This window comes from Uloborus diversus, chromosome 1, assembly GCF_026930045.1.
Source record: "Uloborus diversus isolate 005 chromosome 1, Udiv.v.3.1, whole genome shotgun sequence".
Classification (NCBI taxonomy): Eukaryota; Metazoa; Arthropoda; class Arachnida; order Araneae; family Uloboridae; genus Uloborus; species Uloborus diversus.
The window spans coordinates 230,574,704-230,590,513 of record NC_072731.1 but is presented as its reverse complement, the minus strand read 5'-3'; the positions used below and the strand labels follow the sequence as shown (position 1 = coordinate 230,590,513).

General features: G+C 33.4%; 1 protein-coding gene across 1 annotated transcript in view; it reads left to right on the top strand.

Annotated features, from left to right (window-relative positions):
- The first annotated feature begins 1,475 nt into the window (after positions 1–1,475).
- LOC129225738 (tudor domain-containing protein 6-like) overlaps positions 1,476–15,810 on the top strand; it is a 37,847-nt gene continuing 23,512 nt past the window's right edge. Inside the window, exons 1-7 of the mRNA XM_054860239.1 lie at positions 1,476–1,797; positions 7,034–7,195; positions 8,854–9,680; positions 11,140–11,258; positions 12,309–12,439; positions 12,647–12,856; positions 14,116–14,850. Coding sequence (XP_054716214.1) covers positions 1,675–1,797; positions 7,034–7,195; positions 8,854–9,680; positions 11,140–11,258; positions 12,309–12,439; positions 12,647–12,856; positions 14,116–14,850 — 2,307 coding nt within the window. The 5' untranslated portion in view covers positions 1,476–1,674. The remainder of the gene's footprint in view (positions 1,798–7,033; positions 7,196–8,853; positions 9,681–11,139; positions 11,259–12,308; positions 12,440–12,646; positions 12,857–14,115; positions 14,851–15,810) is intronic.

The window sequence follows — 15,810 nt, the reverse complement described above, 5'->3', positions numbered from 1 at the left end:
AAACTGAATGCAATTTGATTCGAAAAATAAAGATTGATATTTTATGAAATGTAAAATTAAAAGACATTTGGTTGGTGAAAAATTTCTAAGGTTCTTGAGGTTCTATTAACCAAAGTCTACTGACCAAATGTCATACCCTTCTATTTATTAAGGCAAAATTATGTGTACAAAAATAAAGGGGGGGGGGACTGTAAAAATATTCTCAGTTATTTGAAAACGCCTACCTGTAGAGCAACGTTGCTTAACGTCGCAAAATTGAATCCAGCAACATGCATGTCAAAACTATCAGAACATGTAATTTAAAGGCCGAAACACCAATATGTAAACCAAGAAATGAGTCATTTCTCGCGATCGAAATTGTTAAAAAGTGTATCTATTTGCCCTCATCATAATTAATGTTTATTTAAAAACATCCATATTCGGGGAATGAGTCTAAGAAAAATATGTTCGTACCACTCTATAACGAAAATATGTTCATAATATTTTGAAACCGAAGATATTTAATTTAAATTACTAACCGATTTAAACAATGCGTCAGTGTTTAATGAAAACCATGTTCCTATAATAATATTACTATTATTAAAAGTAACTTGGCTGTAATAATTCCTAGACTTCTCCTCTTGCAAAATTACGAGCATTAAATCCCACAATTGCAAAATTTCCATCACTACGCAAGTGTAAACAGTCACACCGCTTCTCTGGCCACCGCCATCTTGACGAGGAAGCACTTCTCACCTCCCGAGAAAGCCATCTCACCACCTGCCAACCGGGTGAAAAAGGGGATGGTCCTTCTCGGCAGCTAAAGTCGGCAGCAAGACGTTTAGGATAGCTTCATGGTAGGGAGAAATGGTGCGTCACGGAAAGTGACGTCACGCACGGCGAAAAACTGGTTTTCTGATCGGTTTCTCGTTAACGACTCCCTTCTAGATATAATCATTGTAAGGCCCCTGAATTTGCTCGAGCAGCATCGGGAGGGGTCGGCCGACGGTTGTGCTGCAAAAAGCCTGGAAGTTTCTCAGGTTTGATGGCGGGGGGGGGGGGGGGAAGAACACAAGGTTTTAAAGGCCCAATAAAACGAAGGCTTGAGGGTTTTAAAAAAACTCTAAAAAAAACGAAAGCGCACGGGTTCAAGGGTGCAAATAAAATTAAAAAAAAAAAGTCCCGCAGAGAGTGTTGAAATCATCAAAATATACATTTCAAGTGATTTCATTAATTTGCAATGAGAGATAATTGAAATTAAATGTTTTCTATGATCTATATAAAAGTACACGATGTCTTCTCAGAAATCACCTTTCTCTTTCATTTCAATTTCTTTGAGGATTTGTCTAGAGTCCCTATATGAAAGCGTTTGGACTCTAGTTCAAAAATGCAACACTCCCCTGTTTGTAAATTCGCTTCAGACATCGCTCCGGTTTACTTTACCAATTTAGAAGAATTTTCAAGAAAACGTGGCAACGTCCTATTTAATAACATTCTTTTTTCTCTCGTTTTTGTTTCTGCATGTGAGTCGTGTATAATTGGATTTTTAAGTGGATTTTAATTAATTACGACCGATTTTACACCGAATTGAAATGTTTGTTCTGAAAAGCAATATTTCCTCCGAATTCTATGGAAATTCTTACTTGGATTTTAGCCATGTTTTGGTTGATGTTTAGACCGTAGAAAATTGTAAACATGCCTACTTTTAGGCAGAAAAATGCCGTTAAGAGCTTTAAGTCACGGATATTAAGTAAATTTAAAGATGTAAAGCAGGAAACTGATGTTGTTTCGACATGTCTAGCAACTTGTCTTGCCCAGGTATTTTTTTCTTTTACACTGTTTAACTACTTTTAAAGTTAAAGTGATTTTCTTGGAGATTGTTCGTGAACATTTAGTGATTTATGTTTCTGAATTTCTATTTTATAACACCTTAATACTTTGACCGTTGGTTCTGCATTATAAATGCTCATCTTTGCACCAATGATTGTACAGTCTGAAACATAAAAAGCAAGAAAGGAACATACTTGGTGTTTTTAATTACAAGCAACATTTTGTTCAATGCAACAATGTGGATCTCTGGATAAGATTAAATGGCATGTATAAGAAAAAGATGCGATTGTAGGTTTGAAAAATTCCGCAATTTTGATCAAGGATTGTAAAAAATATTTGAAATGTACAATGTGTCGCAGCATAAACAACTGCCTAACAGTCGTTTATTCTGCCTGTTTTCTTTAGCTCTGAGTAAAATATAGCATTTTTTGTCCACTGTTTAGGGCAAACCATAAATGATGTCAAAACCATAAATGAGGATCAGGGCCGGACTAACACCCTGTCAGTCCGTGCCCCCCGGCACAGAGCAAAAAATTTGAGGGGAGTAAAATTACCAAATCCAAGTAAGAAAATATCACAACTGAGATTCTGTAAAAATAAAATTTAGGAAGGGGCGGGGGAAGAGGAAAAAAAATCCATCAACAAATTTCTAAAAATAATATCTATCTAATTCAAGCATGACTAAACCCTTTCCAAAGTTTCTCCACAAAGAGATGGGAAGATAGGAGCGGGGGGGGGGGGGCAGTGTTAAAAATATAGAAAAATGCTTTATAAAGCGATTGCTTTATAAGCATTTGTATTGATAAAAATTGTTCCTACAACACTTTTTTTTAACGCACAAAAGGGTAACAGAAAGGAGCTTTTATTCACAGATGAGGGGGGGGGGCACCGTGAAGCCTCTCCATCCATTTATTCTAAACTTGGTTGTTGCCTGAAAATTATGTGAACTAAAGGATATTAGTTCTTTTGTAATTTTGATTAATGGCATTGATTTAAAAATTCTTTTATAGAAGGAGAATTGTTGGAAGAGCTCTCCCAAAAAGAGGGTGTAGAAGGTGGGGTAATCCCTTAGTTTTTCAGAGAAGGAGCCCCCCTTCGAAGGCAATGTCATTTAACAGTGGCGTATATATTAAGCTTTTATTTTGGAGGGGGCCAAAATTAAGGGCTTAGGCCATTCCCCTCCCCTCTTCTTTTGTAATTTGAATTTTTTAGAGGGGGAAACAAGTGACAGATCATGAATTTTTCTGAGGTGGGGCAAAATCTTGATACTGTCATCCTATTTAAGATTCTTTATTAAGTTATCTTTCTCACTTTATTTATTAATTAAGCACTTTTATTATACTTGGCCTGATTGTCACAGAGAAATCTGAGGCCTGGTTTTGCTTATATCTCTGCAACTAGACCACTTAAGAGACTTCCAGATTTCACTAAATGATTTGCTTAATCTTAAGGTACAACTTAGCGCTAAAAAATTAAAATTCTGGAGTAAAATTATTATTTCAGTTAGGATGGAAAACAGCAAATTTCATTTAATTTCCATATTAAATGTTGAAATATAAAAACCATTGTTAGAAATTTTGTTGCCTTGCAACATCAAAGTTAAAAGCAATGATAATGAAAATTTTGAATCAAAGCTTCTCTGAAGCAAGCATAAATCCTAGATAGCATCCCAAGGATTAAATTTTAGGGCCAACTGACTTAAAGTTTTAGACACATATATCGGTGTTTTCCCGTTTAGTACCAAGCATTTATATGAAAAAATAAGGGGAAGTTTTGTGTGAGGGTAAAATTATTCTATTTCTGAAGTATATTTACACTAAAAAAGATAAAATAAGATTTAAAAAAAAAAAAAAAATGCTAAGCACTTTTCATAATGCACTCAAAAGGACAAAATAACTTTTCTGGGTCGGAAAGGACACTTTAAAAATTCCTGTAGTTTTCGAAATTTCCAAGAAAGTTACACCACAAACGAAGAAAAGTGCGGTTCTAGTCATTTCAAACCAAACTTTCCCAATAAGAAAAATATGCAAGTTTCAACACTTAAAGTTATGATTGAAAGCTAGATAATGATAAGAAATTCTCTCATGACTTGAACCAAACTTTTCATCATTTGTGATGTCACTTTCTTGGACTTTTCCAAAATTACAGGAATTTTTAAATTGTCCTTTCTGACCCAGAAAAGTTAATTTGTCCTTTTGAGTGCATTATGAAAAAGTGCTTAGTATTTTTAAAAAGAATTCCGTTATTTTTAAATGTAGAAAAGGGGAGAATTCATAAAACTAAGATAAGTTTAATACTGAGAAATGCTTCATGCGTAACAGTGCAACTTATCACTTTGAAGCAAAATGGATACACCTTGATATATCTCTGGCTACGTTAGAGGAAGAAAGAACAGAGGTAGAGGGCCTCGGTTTAAACCTCCTGAAAATTTTTTGAAATTGGTAAAAACACCCTTTTAGTTCAGGGCACTTAGCGAAATGTGTGTATGGAAGAAGGGGGCTGTCTGGAAGAAATATTCAAAATTGAAGTAAAATATGGTAACTTTTGGTATATATAAGGAATAGGGGAGGCTTGATTTCTCTTCTGAACTATTTTCAAAATTAAAGCTAATTTTATTTTATCTATGATGACGTTAGGGGATCGGAGTTCCTCTAAACTATTACTGAACTCTTACTGAAACTGTTCTAAATAAGCAATTTATTTATGTTTTAGGGGATGTTAAAGGTATTGGGATGACTCGCGACAACTCTCCGGGAATATTTCAACTCTGAAGTGCAACTCAAGACATTCTTGTTAATGATAGGGGAAAGAGTCGGTTCCCTTCTAAATGTGCTTTCAAATCTCAAGTAAATTTTAGACTATCTTTGGGACGGAAGAGTTTGGGGATCCTCGCTTGAAAGGTTTCCGAAATTCAAAAGCACAATTTCAATTTAACTTTAGAGGCATTAATTAGTAAAGGGCGGTTAGGGATCTCCCCCCAAAAATTTTCAAACTTGAAATCTTAGATAAGATTTCAGAATTCAGACTATCCTTAGTTAGTAACTCTGGGGAAAGAGGGATGGTTCAGGTATTCTCATCTGGGATGGTTTCAAAATCGATTTCCTAAGAAGGCATTTTTTTAGACGTTTCTATGATATCGATTTCCCATTGTTATTCCAACGAGTAATTAAAACTTCCTTTTGATTTCTTGCCGAGGAGGAGAGTTACAGGACGTAGCATTTTGAAGACTCTTATTTTCAGACAGACTAGAAAAAAGGGAACAAACGACTAGAAAAAATAAAAGAACAAGAGGGGAGCCTTATTTTCTGCCCAATAATGTGTGCCTGTTGAAAGTTTTTAGTTCAAAGATTTCTTTTTAAAAAGAATTAAGATTTTTCCCCAACATTATTTACTTTTTTTTATTAAAGTAACTTTGTTTTCCAAACACATGTTCTTTTCTTCTCTTGAGTAAGGGGCGCAGACCCCTGACCTGTCAGGTTGTACCACTGACTGGTACCGTCTAAGGTATTATTATCGTTATTTATTTTTTGGAGATAAAAACTTGGAAATTATTTGTGAGTAAACTTGAACCAAATAATAATAACTATCCTTATTTAACTTTTTTAAAAAAGAATTTGGGAGGGTCCTAGGTCCTTCCCTTATATACACCCTTGGAGTCATTCTAGAACCTCTAAAAATTTTTTTTTTCATAATTTCAATTCCAAAAAAGTCTTAGGGAGGCTCCTCTAGCTTCATCATACTGGCATAAACAAAAATCGTCAAAATTGGGTTTTTCAAGCTAAAATTTATTGGGAGAGAATCTCCCAATTTCTATCACTTTACCTAACGTTATCAAAGATCCCTACAAATGCGTTTTTAGGCCTTCAATTTCGAATTTTTCCGGTTCAGCCCTCTCAATAAATATTTTGTTTTTCGGACTGAAATTTCGAACAGTCCAAAATTTTGCATTCAGGACTTCAAATACGAAAAGTTCCAGGGAACAGTCTCCGAGCCTCCTTTTCCTAACATCATCAGCGATCGTCCAAAAAATCACATTTTTGAAATTTCAATATCAAAGAATTTCTCTGAGAAAATACCTGAATCCATTTCTTAGACAATCATAAATGATCTGGCATACAATCGCATTTTAATGCTTTAATTTTGAAACATTCCTGGGGAAGTCTCCTAACCTCATCGCTAAAGTTTGATTTCAGCTAAAATTGCGTTTATGGAACAAATTAAAAAATATTTCTCTGAAAGAATCTCCGAACCCCCTATTTCTGTAAGAATAATTGCTCTTACGAATGACATTGCTAGTTTTTCTTTTGCATATATTAAGCATTTAGCTTGGTTTTTGTGCTTACATCAGACCTATATATCTGATGAATATTAAATTCGTAACTCTTTAGCTGTTTTTGAATAGTTGAAATACTGACTAAAAATTTATTTTTTTATTTTTTTGTAAAATCCTCTAACTAACTTCCGTTAATCGTTTTTCGAAACAAAACATTTTCAGTCAAAAATTATGATAAATATTTACATTTAGTTATAGAGTTACCACATGCCATTTTTTGCATGGTTGTTTAAAAATGTAAAAACACTATCTCCTTTTATTTGGGGGGGGGGGACGTAGTTCAATCGGGGGCGCAGTTTTTTAACCTTAACACGGAGCAATTCAAACCTGAATCCGGTCCTGTGAGGATGAAATTGGAACTGGCGATCTCCCACATCTTTTCCCTGAAAGTAGGAAAGATAGCTTAGAGTAACACTTTTATTGCTTTAGCTTCAAAATTTTTTTGGGTTGGAACAGGCAAACCTCTTTCCTAAGAAATACTGCAGAAATTTTTCACAATTTCTGTAATTCTTCTGTAAACATTTTTGTGTTAAGGTTTTACTGTATAAGGAATAGTTTGCTTGGAGTAAGATGAACAGTTCTAAGAATGCACTTGATGTCTTTAAAGTTTCATAAATTGTCTGCAACCAGTCTATTTAGTTAGTTACTTTTGTATTGTATTAATTACGTATTTGTTTTTGATTTTTACAGTTAACTCTCAATAACCTGAAGCCTTATAACTCCAATATTTTTCTTCACGAACCTTTCATTGGGTTCCAAACTCTTGAAAAAGCTATGGGAACTTGGCATAACTTTAAGGTTTTTGCCGGTTCCTTGGGACTTCGAGTTATCAAGAGTGGACTGTAATAGGTTCATTTTGTGACTATATTTGTGATTTATTTATTTTTTTAGTATGAAAAACGAGTTTCAGAGGTTTTAAAAATTGATGATGAAGAATTTTATCCCTTGTATCAAAAATTAAATCAAGATTTAGAGTCCTTTCATGATAAAATAATTCTTTTACAAGCATCACTTGATGTTGGTAGTGAAAATGAATCAGATGCCGAAAGTGAGGTAGGTGACTTAGTATTATTTCAATCCATTTTTGTGTATTTTTATTATTTTTTATTCGCTTGTTTAGTTATTTAATACTCTCTTTTATGTATGTTTTTAAAATTATGTAATGAATATTATATTCTATCTTATATAATTAAAAACTGAGGTATGTATGTACCTATGTATCTACGTCCAAGTTTCTTCTCCCGAATGACAGTGAAGAACTGACCATCGAACCAGGTATCGATGGATTCTTAATTTTCCTGTTTTCATGCATAATCCTCCGATAAAAATTAGTGAAGATATCAATTAAAAACTTAATTATGACACTTAGATTTGACATAAAATTCCTATTTTTGGAAGGCTTTCCTCAATTCAAATTAATATTCAGTGCCTCATCTCAACTTCCTGCAACAATGCTTTTATTAAAATTTACAGCGGTGAAGAAAATCATTGAGACGAAAGATCTGTTGCCATTTTTTTTTACGAATATGAACAAGTAAAATTCTTCCTTTGTTTTAAAGGCTTTTCTTCTAATCAGGGGATTTTAAATGTTTACTTTTTGGTTATTTTTCCGCAATCTGCCACAAAATTTTACTGATTTTTTTTTTTGTTGAAGCCTGAGTGTTGAACACGCGTTGATGGGGGGGGGGGGTAACTTATTTTCGAGGTGGACCGTGCAAAGCCGGGCGACACAGCCAGTAAATTAATATTATTTGTCTCAAAAGTCCACTGAATGGTTATTTCTTTAAAATGTTTAGTTCCTCAGTAACCCAACTTTGAAAAAAAAAAAAAAATCTTGACTAGTTTTGTTTATTGTTATTCTGAGTGGTATAGCAGCAGATTTTTTCAGCAGTCTTGTGATTTAGAAACCTGAAAGTAATCTGCAAGGTAAACTAATATTATCATAAAGCCTAAAGTCAGTGCCAAAAAGCACTAAAAATAAGAATGCTAAACTTAGAAACTGTAAATCAAATGGAGAAGAACATATTTAGACTAAATTATGTCTCATTGGCACATTTCAAAATTAATCAATGCTGTTTTCTCCAATTGGTCTAGAAGACATGTTGAAAGATTGAAATAAAATGCTGATTCACAGCTACAAATTTATAATGGCTGTGGTTGGTAAGAAGTCAGACTCGTAACTGGAGAGTTCAAAGTTCAATGCCAACCAATTGAAGATTCTCCTTGTTTGTTAATGGTGATTGGTGTACATTAAATATGTTTATATCTACACATTTCTCCAAGTTCATATTCCAATCCATATCTGGATCAGGAGTTGCTAGGCTCCTTGCCTGGATCAGAAAACAGTTGTTTTCAGGGCCCCATCCAACTGGTTAAACCACATACAGCATTTTCTATGGGGGATCCTGGAGTGTAGTAGTAGTAGCTACAAATTTATTTATCCTTTAGATATAATGCATTTTGTTTTTGATCACCACATGCATAAACTTATAATTGTGGTAATGAGCAGAGTAAGAATTTTATTTCAGTTTCGTTCTTGCTTGATTATTCATTCGGCTATGGAGCTTGAGCACTCCATTAGATACTTTGATTGGAAGTTTCTGAAGTGTTTTTTTCTTTTGTAAAAAGCCTAATGTAGTGAACATATTTATGCAGAACAATGTGCATAATTACTTTCAAAACAATATTTCTTTATTCTTTCTTTTTCTTAGGAACATTTTCAAGATTCACTACTTGAATTGGGTGCTACAGCTAAATCCTTGGAACCGCAACAATATTCCTGTACATCGCAGCAAAGTTCTCAAAGTATGGCGAAAACTAACTTATCCAAATATATTAGTGAGCCTTCTTCGTCTGTGTTGTCTTCTATTGGACGTGAAAATGTGTTTCAGCCTGCAAATATCCTAAAAGATAATGTAGATTTGAACAATATCGTTAAAACTAACTTATCCAAAGATATTAATGAGCCTTCTTCATCAGTGTCATCTCCTAATGGACGTGAAAATGTGTTTCAGCCTGCAAATATCCTAAAAGATAATGTAGATTTGAACAATATTGCATTTGATGCAAGTGATACATATGGGAATAGTCACTCATCAGAAGGAAAATGTGCACAGCCAAATGTAGAAGGAAACATCCATCCTGCTAAAAACGGCTATATTGCAGAAAAAACTCATGCGTGCACTTACAAAAAAGAAACATGCAGCCCTGCTTTTAGTGTAGAAAAAGTAGAATCTGAAGTTTCTTTGAGTTCATGCTACCGTTCACTATCGTCAAATGTTAGTGATTTTGATCAAAGTCGAGCAGCTGGTGTTGTGAGTAACAATATTATGTGTTCTGGAAGCAGTCAGAGTACTTATTATTCTGGAGAAAAATATGAAGTTACGAATGCTTCATCAAGTACTTTCTCTTTACCATTGTTACCATCAAAACCGATGCCTTTATCAAGCAGAATCTTCGTGACTCTTACATGCATAAACAGCCCTAGTGACTTCTGGGTGCAAATTGAAAACACACGTGACTGTGTTAAGTACCCAATGTATGTTTTCATTTTGTAATTTACTGAATTAATAATCTTTCTTTTTAAAAGATTCATAGATGATTTTTTTTTTGCTTTTTTAATACCAGAAAAACAAAATCTCTTAAAAGCTTTAAAATATTTAAGTGTAGAATTTTAGTTTGTGGAGTTTATTTAAAATGTTATATTATATATAGAGGGTTCAATTAAATCTATTAAGTATAAGTCAGTCAGATAATGCTAATGCAGTTTTCTTAAAACTTGTTTTTTAATTTTCATTATTTATAATAGCATTTTTGAAATGCTTTTGTTTTCTAATTGTGTTGAGCTCATAATATTGTCATAACTTGCAAAATTATTAAAAACTAGTAAGAACAAAACAGAACTCAAGCAGGTTGGTAGTTCAACCAAAAACTCCTTAATATTCAGTCAGACATTAGTTTAACTACTGATACTACTTTTAAATATATAGCCTACCATGGGCATATGCAAAATTTAGAGGGTGGTGGGGGCTCATATATTTTCTCCATGGTTTTTTCCCCATAAAAACTGATTTCAGTACAGATTAGAGTTATTAAAGTTTGACATTTTTAATAAATTATTCATCAATGGCTGGAGAAAAAATGTTTTTACATTTTTGCAAAAAAAAAAGTACTAAAAGCAAGGAAGTTCCAATTTCTAAGGGAGGAGGTGGGCTTGAGCCCCCTATATGGGCGCCCTTGTAGCCTACTAGTATAAGTAGTAGGCCATAACCATTTTTAAATTTAAATATCGTTTAATTATGTCGTTTCTGCTCTTAATTTGCATTGATAGTTCTGTATATAATCCTAAAACTTTCAGCATGTTGCTTTATGAGTAAAATGTAAACAATTGCAGCAATCATTTCAATTCATTAATTTTTTTAAAGTAAATATTTGAAATATTATTTTTTTCATTGCTTAGGAAATGAATGAGTCATGGTTCTGTTCTAGGTGCTTTATTCCCTGATGATTTGGTGCTTTTAATTGACACTCAAGCACTTTCAAAAAAATTTTGTACCTGAAACAGTATATTCTTCAACGTGACCCCCTCCACCACCCAATGGTAGTCTGTATCTGCCCCTGGATGATGTAAATACAAATTATTAAAAAAAATGAGCTTGCACCAGTTTTACTCTCAACGACTCATATAATGTCTATTGAAACCAGGTTCCACTCACCAGGGGCGTGCGCGGGGGGGGGGGGGGGGGACACACCTGTTGGCCCGTGCCCTAGGCTGAAAGAGGCCCAATATTTTAAATATTAGGCATGAAATGTAAGGGTAAACAATATGGAAGGGAGGGGGGGGGGGTCATAAAAGTCATTTGTGACCGGCCCCAAAATTTTTGTGCATGCCCCTGCCACTCACTGTTTTCATTTATTTTTTAGATCTAATATTATTTTACTGTTGAATAATTTTACTTGTCTATGCATTTATAAGAAGGAAACTTATATTATTTCAGCTGTGAACATATTAATAAAATTCATCCTATGGATGTGAAGGAAGGATTTTTATATCTTGCTCCATTCAAGACAACTTCATATTACTACAGAGTTCAAGCTTTAAGTCGTGGTTGTAAAGGTATGCTTTTTCTTAATTTTGATTCTAATTAGCTGAAAGTAAACATTGATAAAGTTCGCTGCAAATGCATGTACCCAACGTAGGACTTGCGAAGTTGATCCATGTAGTCTATTGTCATGTTCTATTTTATGAATCTAACTACCAAACAGCACAACATTGTGGGTCACAGATCTAAATGACATTCTGGATTTATTTCAGTTTGACCCAAGTTATTCAGACCCAAGTAAACAGATTTGACCCCATAAACCCTAGTTTGGCTGCAATGGGGATCCAAAATTGCTTGTTGAGTTCAGAAAAACAATGGTTTTTCATTTGAAATTAGACTTTTTTCATCCTTTCTTTGCAATTGAATTGCAGTATGAGCCAACTGAATGCATTCACAACATAGAATAAATCCTCCCTCTAATATGTTGTTCTGTCACGAGATGCCAAATGTGTTGTGAGGGCAAATACTGTGCCTAAGTTTCAAATTTCCATGAAAACAGCATTGCAATTCTGGAGTCCTGGAACTCAGTCTGGTTTAGACAGCAAAATCTTGAATGTTTATACTCTAGATAAATTTTTGGATTAAAGTCGATTCATACTAGATGTGAGCACAGTTAAAATAGTTTAAGTGTGCAGGCTCTAGTTTGACTGCAATAAGTGTCTAAATTTGCTTGTTTGGCTCCAGAACCGCAATAGCGTTTTCTTTGTAATTTGAAGCTTTGACACAATATTTGCTCTTGTGTCTCTTGTTAGAATAATGTAGGGATGGGGGAATTTATTCTTTATTCTTAATTCAGTTGGGTGATACTGTAATGTAATAGCAGCAACGTTGTCAGAACAATAATATGTTTGCACAATATTAAATCCTTCATTGAGAGCTGCACCCTAATTTTTACTTTTTTGAAAAAAAATATTTTTGTCAAAGAAAAAAATGTATAGAGGAAAATAAATGCTCTTTCCTTATGCTAAAAGGATTAATTCTGCTTAATTGAAATTTTTGCAGTGTCTGTTTTGAGAATTTTCTCATTTTAGTTTTCTGAATTAAACATTTTTACTTTTATATAGGTGAGGATAAAGTGAAAGTATTTTATGTGGATCACGGATCAACTCATGAAGTTCTGTTAAAAGATATTCGTCAGTTACCTTGGATGGCTTATGATGTTCCGGTTCAAGCTTATCATTGCTATCTTTTTGGTGTAAGCGTAGTTTTGTAATTGAATGTAACCCTTTTCTCGTTTAAGTTTAGCATTTGATATTTATATGTCTCTAGAAAATATTTTTATTTTGGCAAATTCGACTGCCTTTTATGCTATTATGTTATATTTATTATTAAAAGAAAGATAAATGAATATAAAAGCATTAAATTAAATTTATGTGTTTAATGAAGAAGACCTGTATTACAGACTTTGCCGATTGATGCCGAATGGTCAAGTGAAGCCATCAGTAGATTCAAGGAATTTCAAAACTATTGCATTGAAGCTATCGTCAAAGCTGGAGAAAACAACAAATATGGTGTACAGCTTTTTGCTAGAGCATCCGCTGAATTCAGTGAGGATTTCTCCAGTGATATTGGTCTTGTGCTGCAGCTTGAAGATTTAGCTGTGGGTTCAGAGGTATAATTTTTTATGTATTCCATTTTTATGTTGCACATGCAATTATCCGTATACTCAGTCTGACAAATCCAGGTTGATACTTCGTAGTAATTCGACAATTTTTTTTTCCCATCTGAAATAGCTTTTTATTAATTTTGTTTAACATATACATAGTTATATCTGTACCTCAGAGCCAGACTAACGTAAGTCACATAATTGCTAGTTCACAGAAAAACAAAAACGATCGCTTGGCGTATACAAGAGTTTGGACTGCTTTTTTATACTCTGACAAATTCTTACAAAGGATTATTATTATTTTTAAATTACGTTCATACGAGTCGATGCATGATAGGATTTTACATACAATGCATTAATAAATGGAAAAATGAAATTTTTGGATTTACGTTAGTCTGACTCTGAGGTACAGGTATATCCTCCATACCTTTTCAGTTTTTTTAAAAATATGTTGTGTTTTTAATCTTAATTTTTAAGTTTTCTAACCTCAAATTCTAAAGTATATTTTTGTATTTTCAACATTGTAAACCACTCTAGTTTATTTAATATGGTCTTGTATGCTGTATTTGACAATAATTACACATAGTGCCTATGTACACTTTGCATAGTTTTATTGCTTTTAGTCTATGATAAGTTCATAAAACAAACATATTTTATTCTGATTGACTGTAAAAACTGAAATCTCAATAACTTGACACCCCAAGGGAACACGAAAACATGTTGAGCTAAGTGTGTGTCAACTTACCAAGGTTCCATAATTTTTAGTCTTAAAAAACTTTTTTATCGATTATTTACTAGCACTTACTGTTCAAGTTTTAAAAATCAATTCTACTAAATGTGATGAGCTCAAACTCACAAAAATACTAGAATATATTAACTGCCAAAAATACTTTAAGCTCTCAAAGTTTCAGGCTTTCAATGAGATAAAATTTACTGCAACCTTAGCGTAAACATGGCAATTTGTCTCGCAAAGCTGAGCCATTTTGGAGCACTTTTCTGGGAGATCCTAGATCCTCAGATTTTGACTCTCAGAAGCTGGAAAATTGCATAGGTTAGTTTAAAAGGAATCTCTAAACCTCTATATAATTTCATCCAATTTGGAGATGGTTGAGTCGTTGAGTGGGGACATTTTGAAAAATCAATTCAGTTGATGTGGAATGGCCCGTTAGTTAGTGTAATTCTTGTACTCCAATTGTTTTACATGTTTAAAATTTTGATTGAATTATACATTTTTTGCTTTAATGTACTTTTTTTATTTCAATTAGGGAAGTTATGCCATTGATGAAAGCAGTCCTGAAGATTTCCAAGCAATAGCATTTAATCCAGAAGTCTATGATGGCATTCAATTGCCCCCCAAAAATGAAAATTCGTACATCAATGAAAATAAAAAAAGCTGTGATTCTGGAGTTAGTGTGTCATCTACCTACAAATCTCACTGTTTTAGTTCAGAAAGTAGTTTTAATAACTTTTCGGATGCTTGTTCAAATTTTGATAGTAATATGCTAAAACAGAATGAAAAATCTGTAAATATGAGAGACTTATGTTCTGAGATGAAAAGTGATACATCTGTAAAATATGAAGAGGAACAAAGTAATCTAATTTCATTTGAAAGTATTGAAGAGGTTGAGTGTTGTACAGCCAAATTAGAACCATTCTGTGATGTGAAATGTGATATGAACATACTCGATTCTGTGAAATTGAATAATGAGTTTATACTAAGTTTAAAAATAGAATCCCCTGTGGTGACTTTCGTGAAGAAAAACTCTATGCTTGTTATGGTTTCTTTTATCCATTCTCCTAGTGATTTTTATGTAAATTTGGCAATGGAAACCAGTGATAAATTAGATGAGCTTCGTGAACAAATGGCTGCCCTCTATGAATCGATTCCTGCATCCAGAATCGGCATCACCATCGATGGCATTTCAGAAAATATGTTTTGCGCTAGTCGCTATGAAGATGAATTCTGGTATCGTGCAAAAGTTCTTCAGGTTCATAAAAAGGTATTTCTTTAAATGTGTACTATAATTTTGTTCAGTTGGTAATTATAATGTGGATGTGAATATTATATTATCTTTATGTGCCAGTGGTGCCCAACCTATGGCCTGCATCCCACTTCTAGCCCTCGATGCCAAGTCATGTGGCCCGTGGTTATTTTCAATGCTACTAATCAAAAGATATATTCTGGAATGTTCCAAAACAACCGATTATCTTCATTTGGTATCAAGAATGGTAGTTGCAAATCTGAAGCCAAATAGTCGAAAATTGGTTTCCAAAAAACAGACGGAAACTTGGTATCAAAGAAGAAAGTAGAGCAATTCCATTTCAAATCGGGCAGGGTCTGTCACATGGCCATCACTGATTTTTTTGAAAAAATTACAGTAGTTACAACTAAGGGACATATGAAATATCCCAAAAGGATTTTGCAAGAAAATTTTTTTTTCTTCAGTTACAGCCTATTAAAATTCTGAACAAAATCCGACATTTTGGAAAAAAGCGGCAAAACACTCCATTTGAAATGGACACTATTTCAAAAGTATTTAACCTACTTGAATTATTCTTATTTCCAAAAATAAATAAGTACCCATATATTTATGATTTTTTTTCTCCAGGAAAAGTTTTTTTTACTAAACAGAGATTGCAGTCTAAAGCCCTTATATGATAGTTTCATAACATATTTTATTATAATCCTTGGATGCATACAGCCTCGGAAATAAAATTTGAAGTTTTGAAAATTTTCAAAAATTAACGATTTTTGAAGTGATTTTACTCAAAACACCCATTCTTTAAAAATCTAAAAATTGGCTCATTTGAACCCCATATAACGCTTAACAAGTGGATAGACACCGCATCCCGTATTTTTTCCCATAAAATGTTTTATGATTTTTTGAAAGTGGCCTTATCGCCCATGGCATGCATGTAAAATAAAAATTTCTAATAAATTCAGTCACTGAAAATCTGAT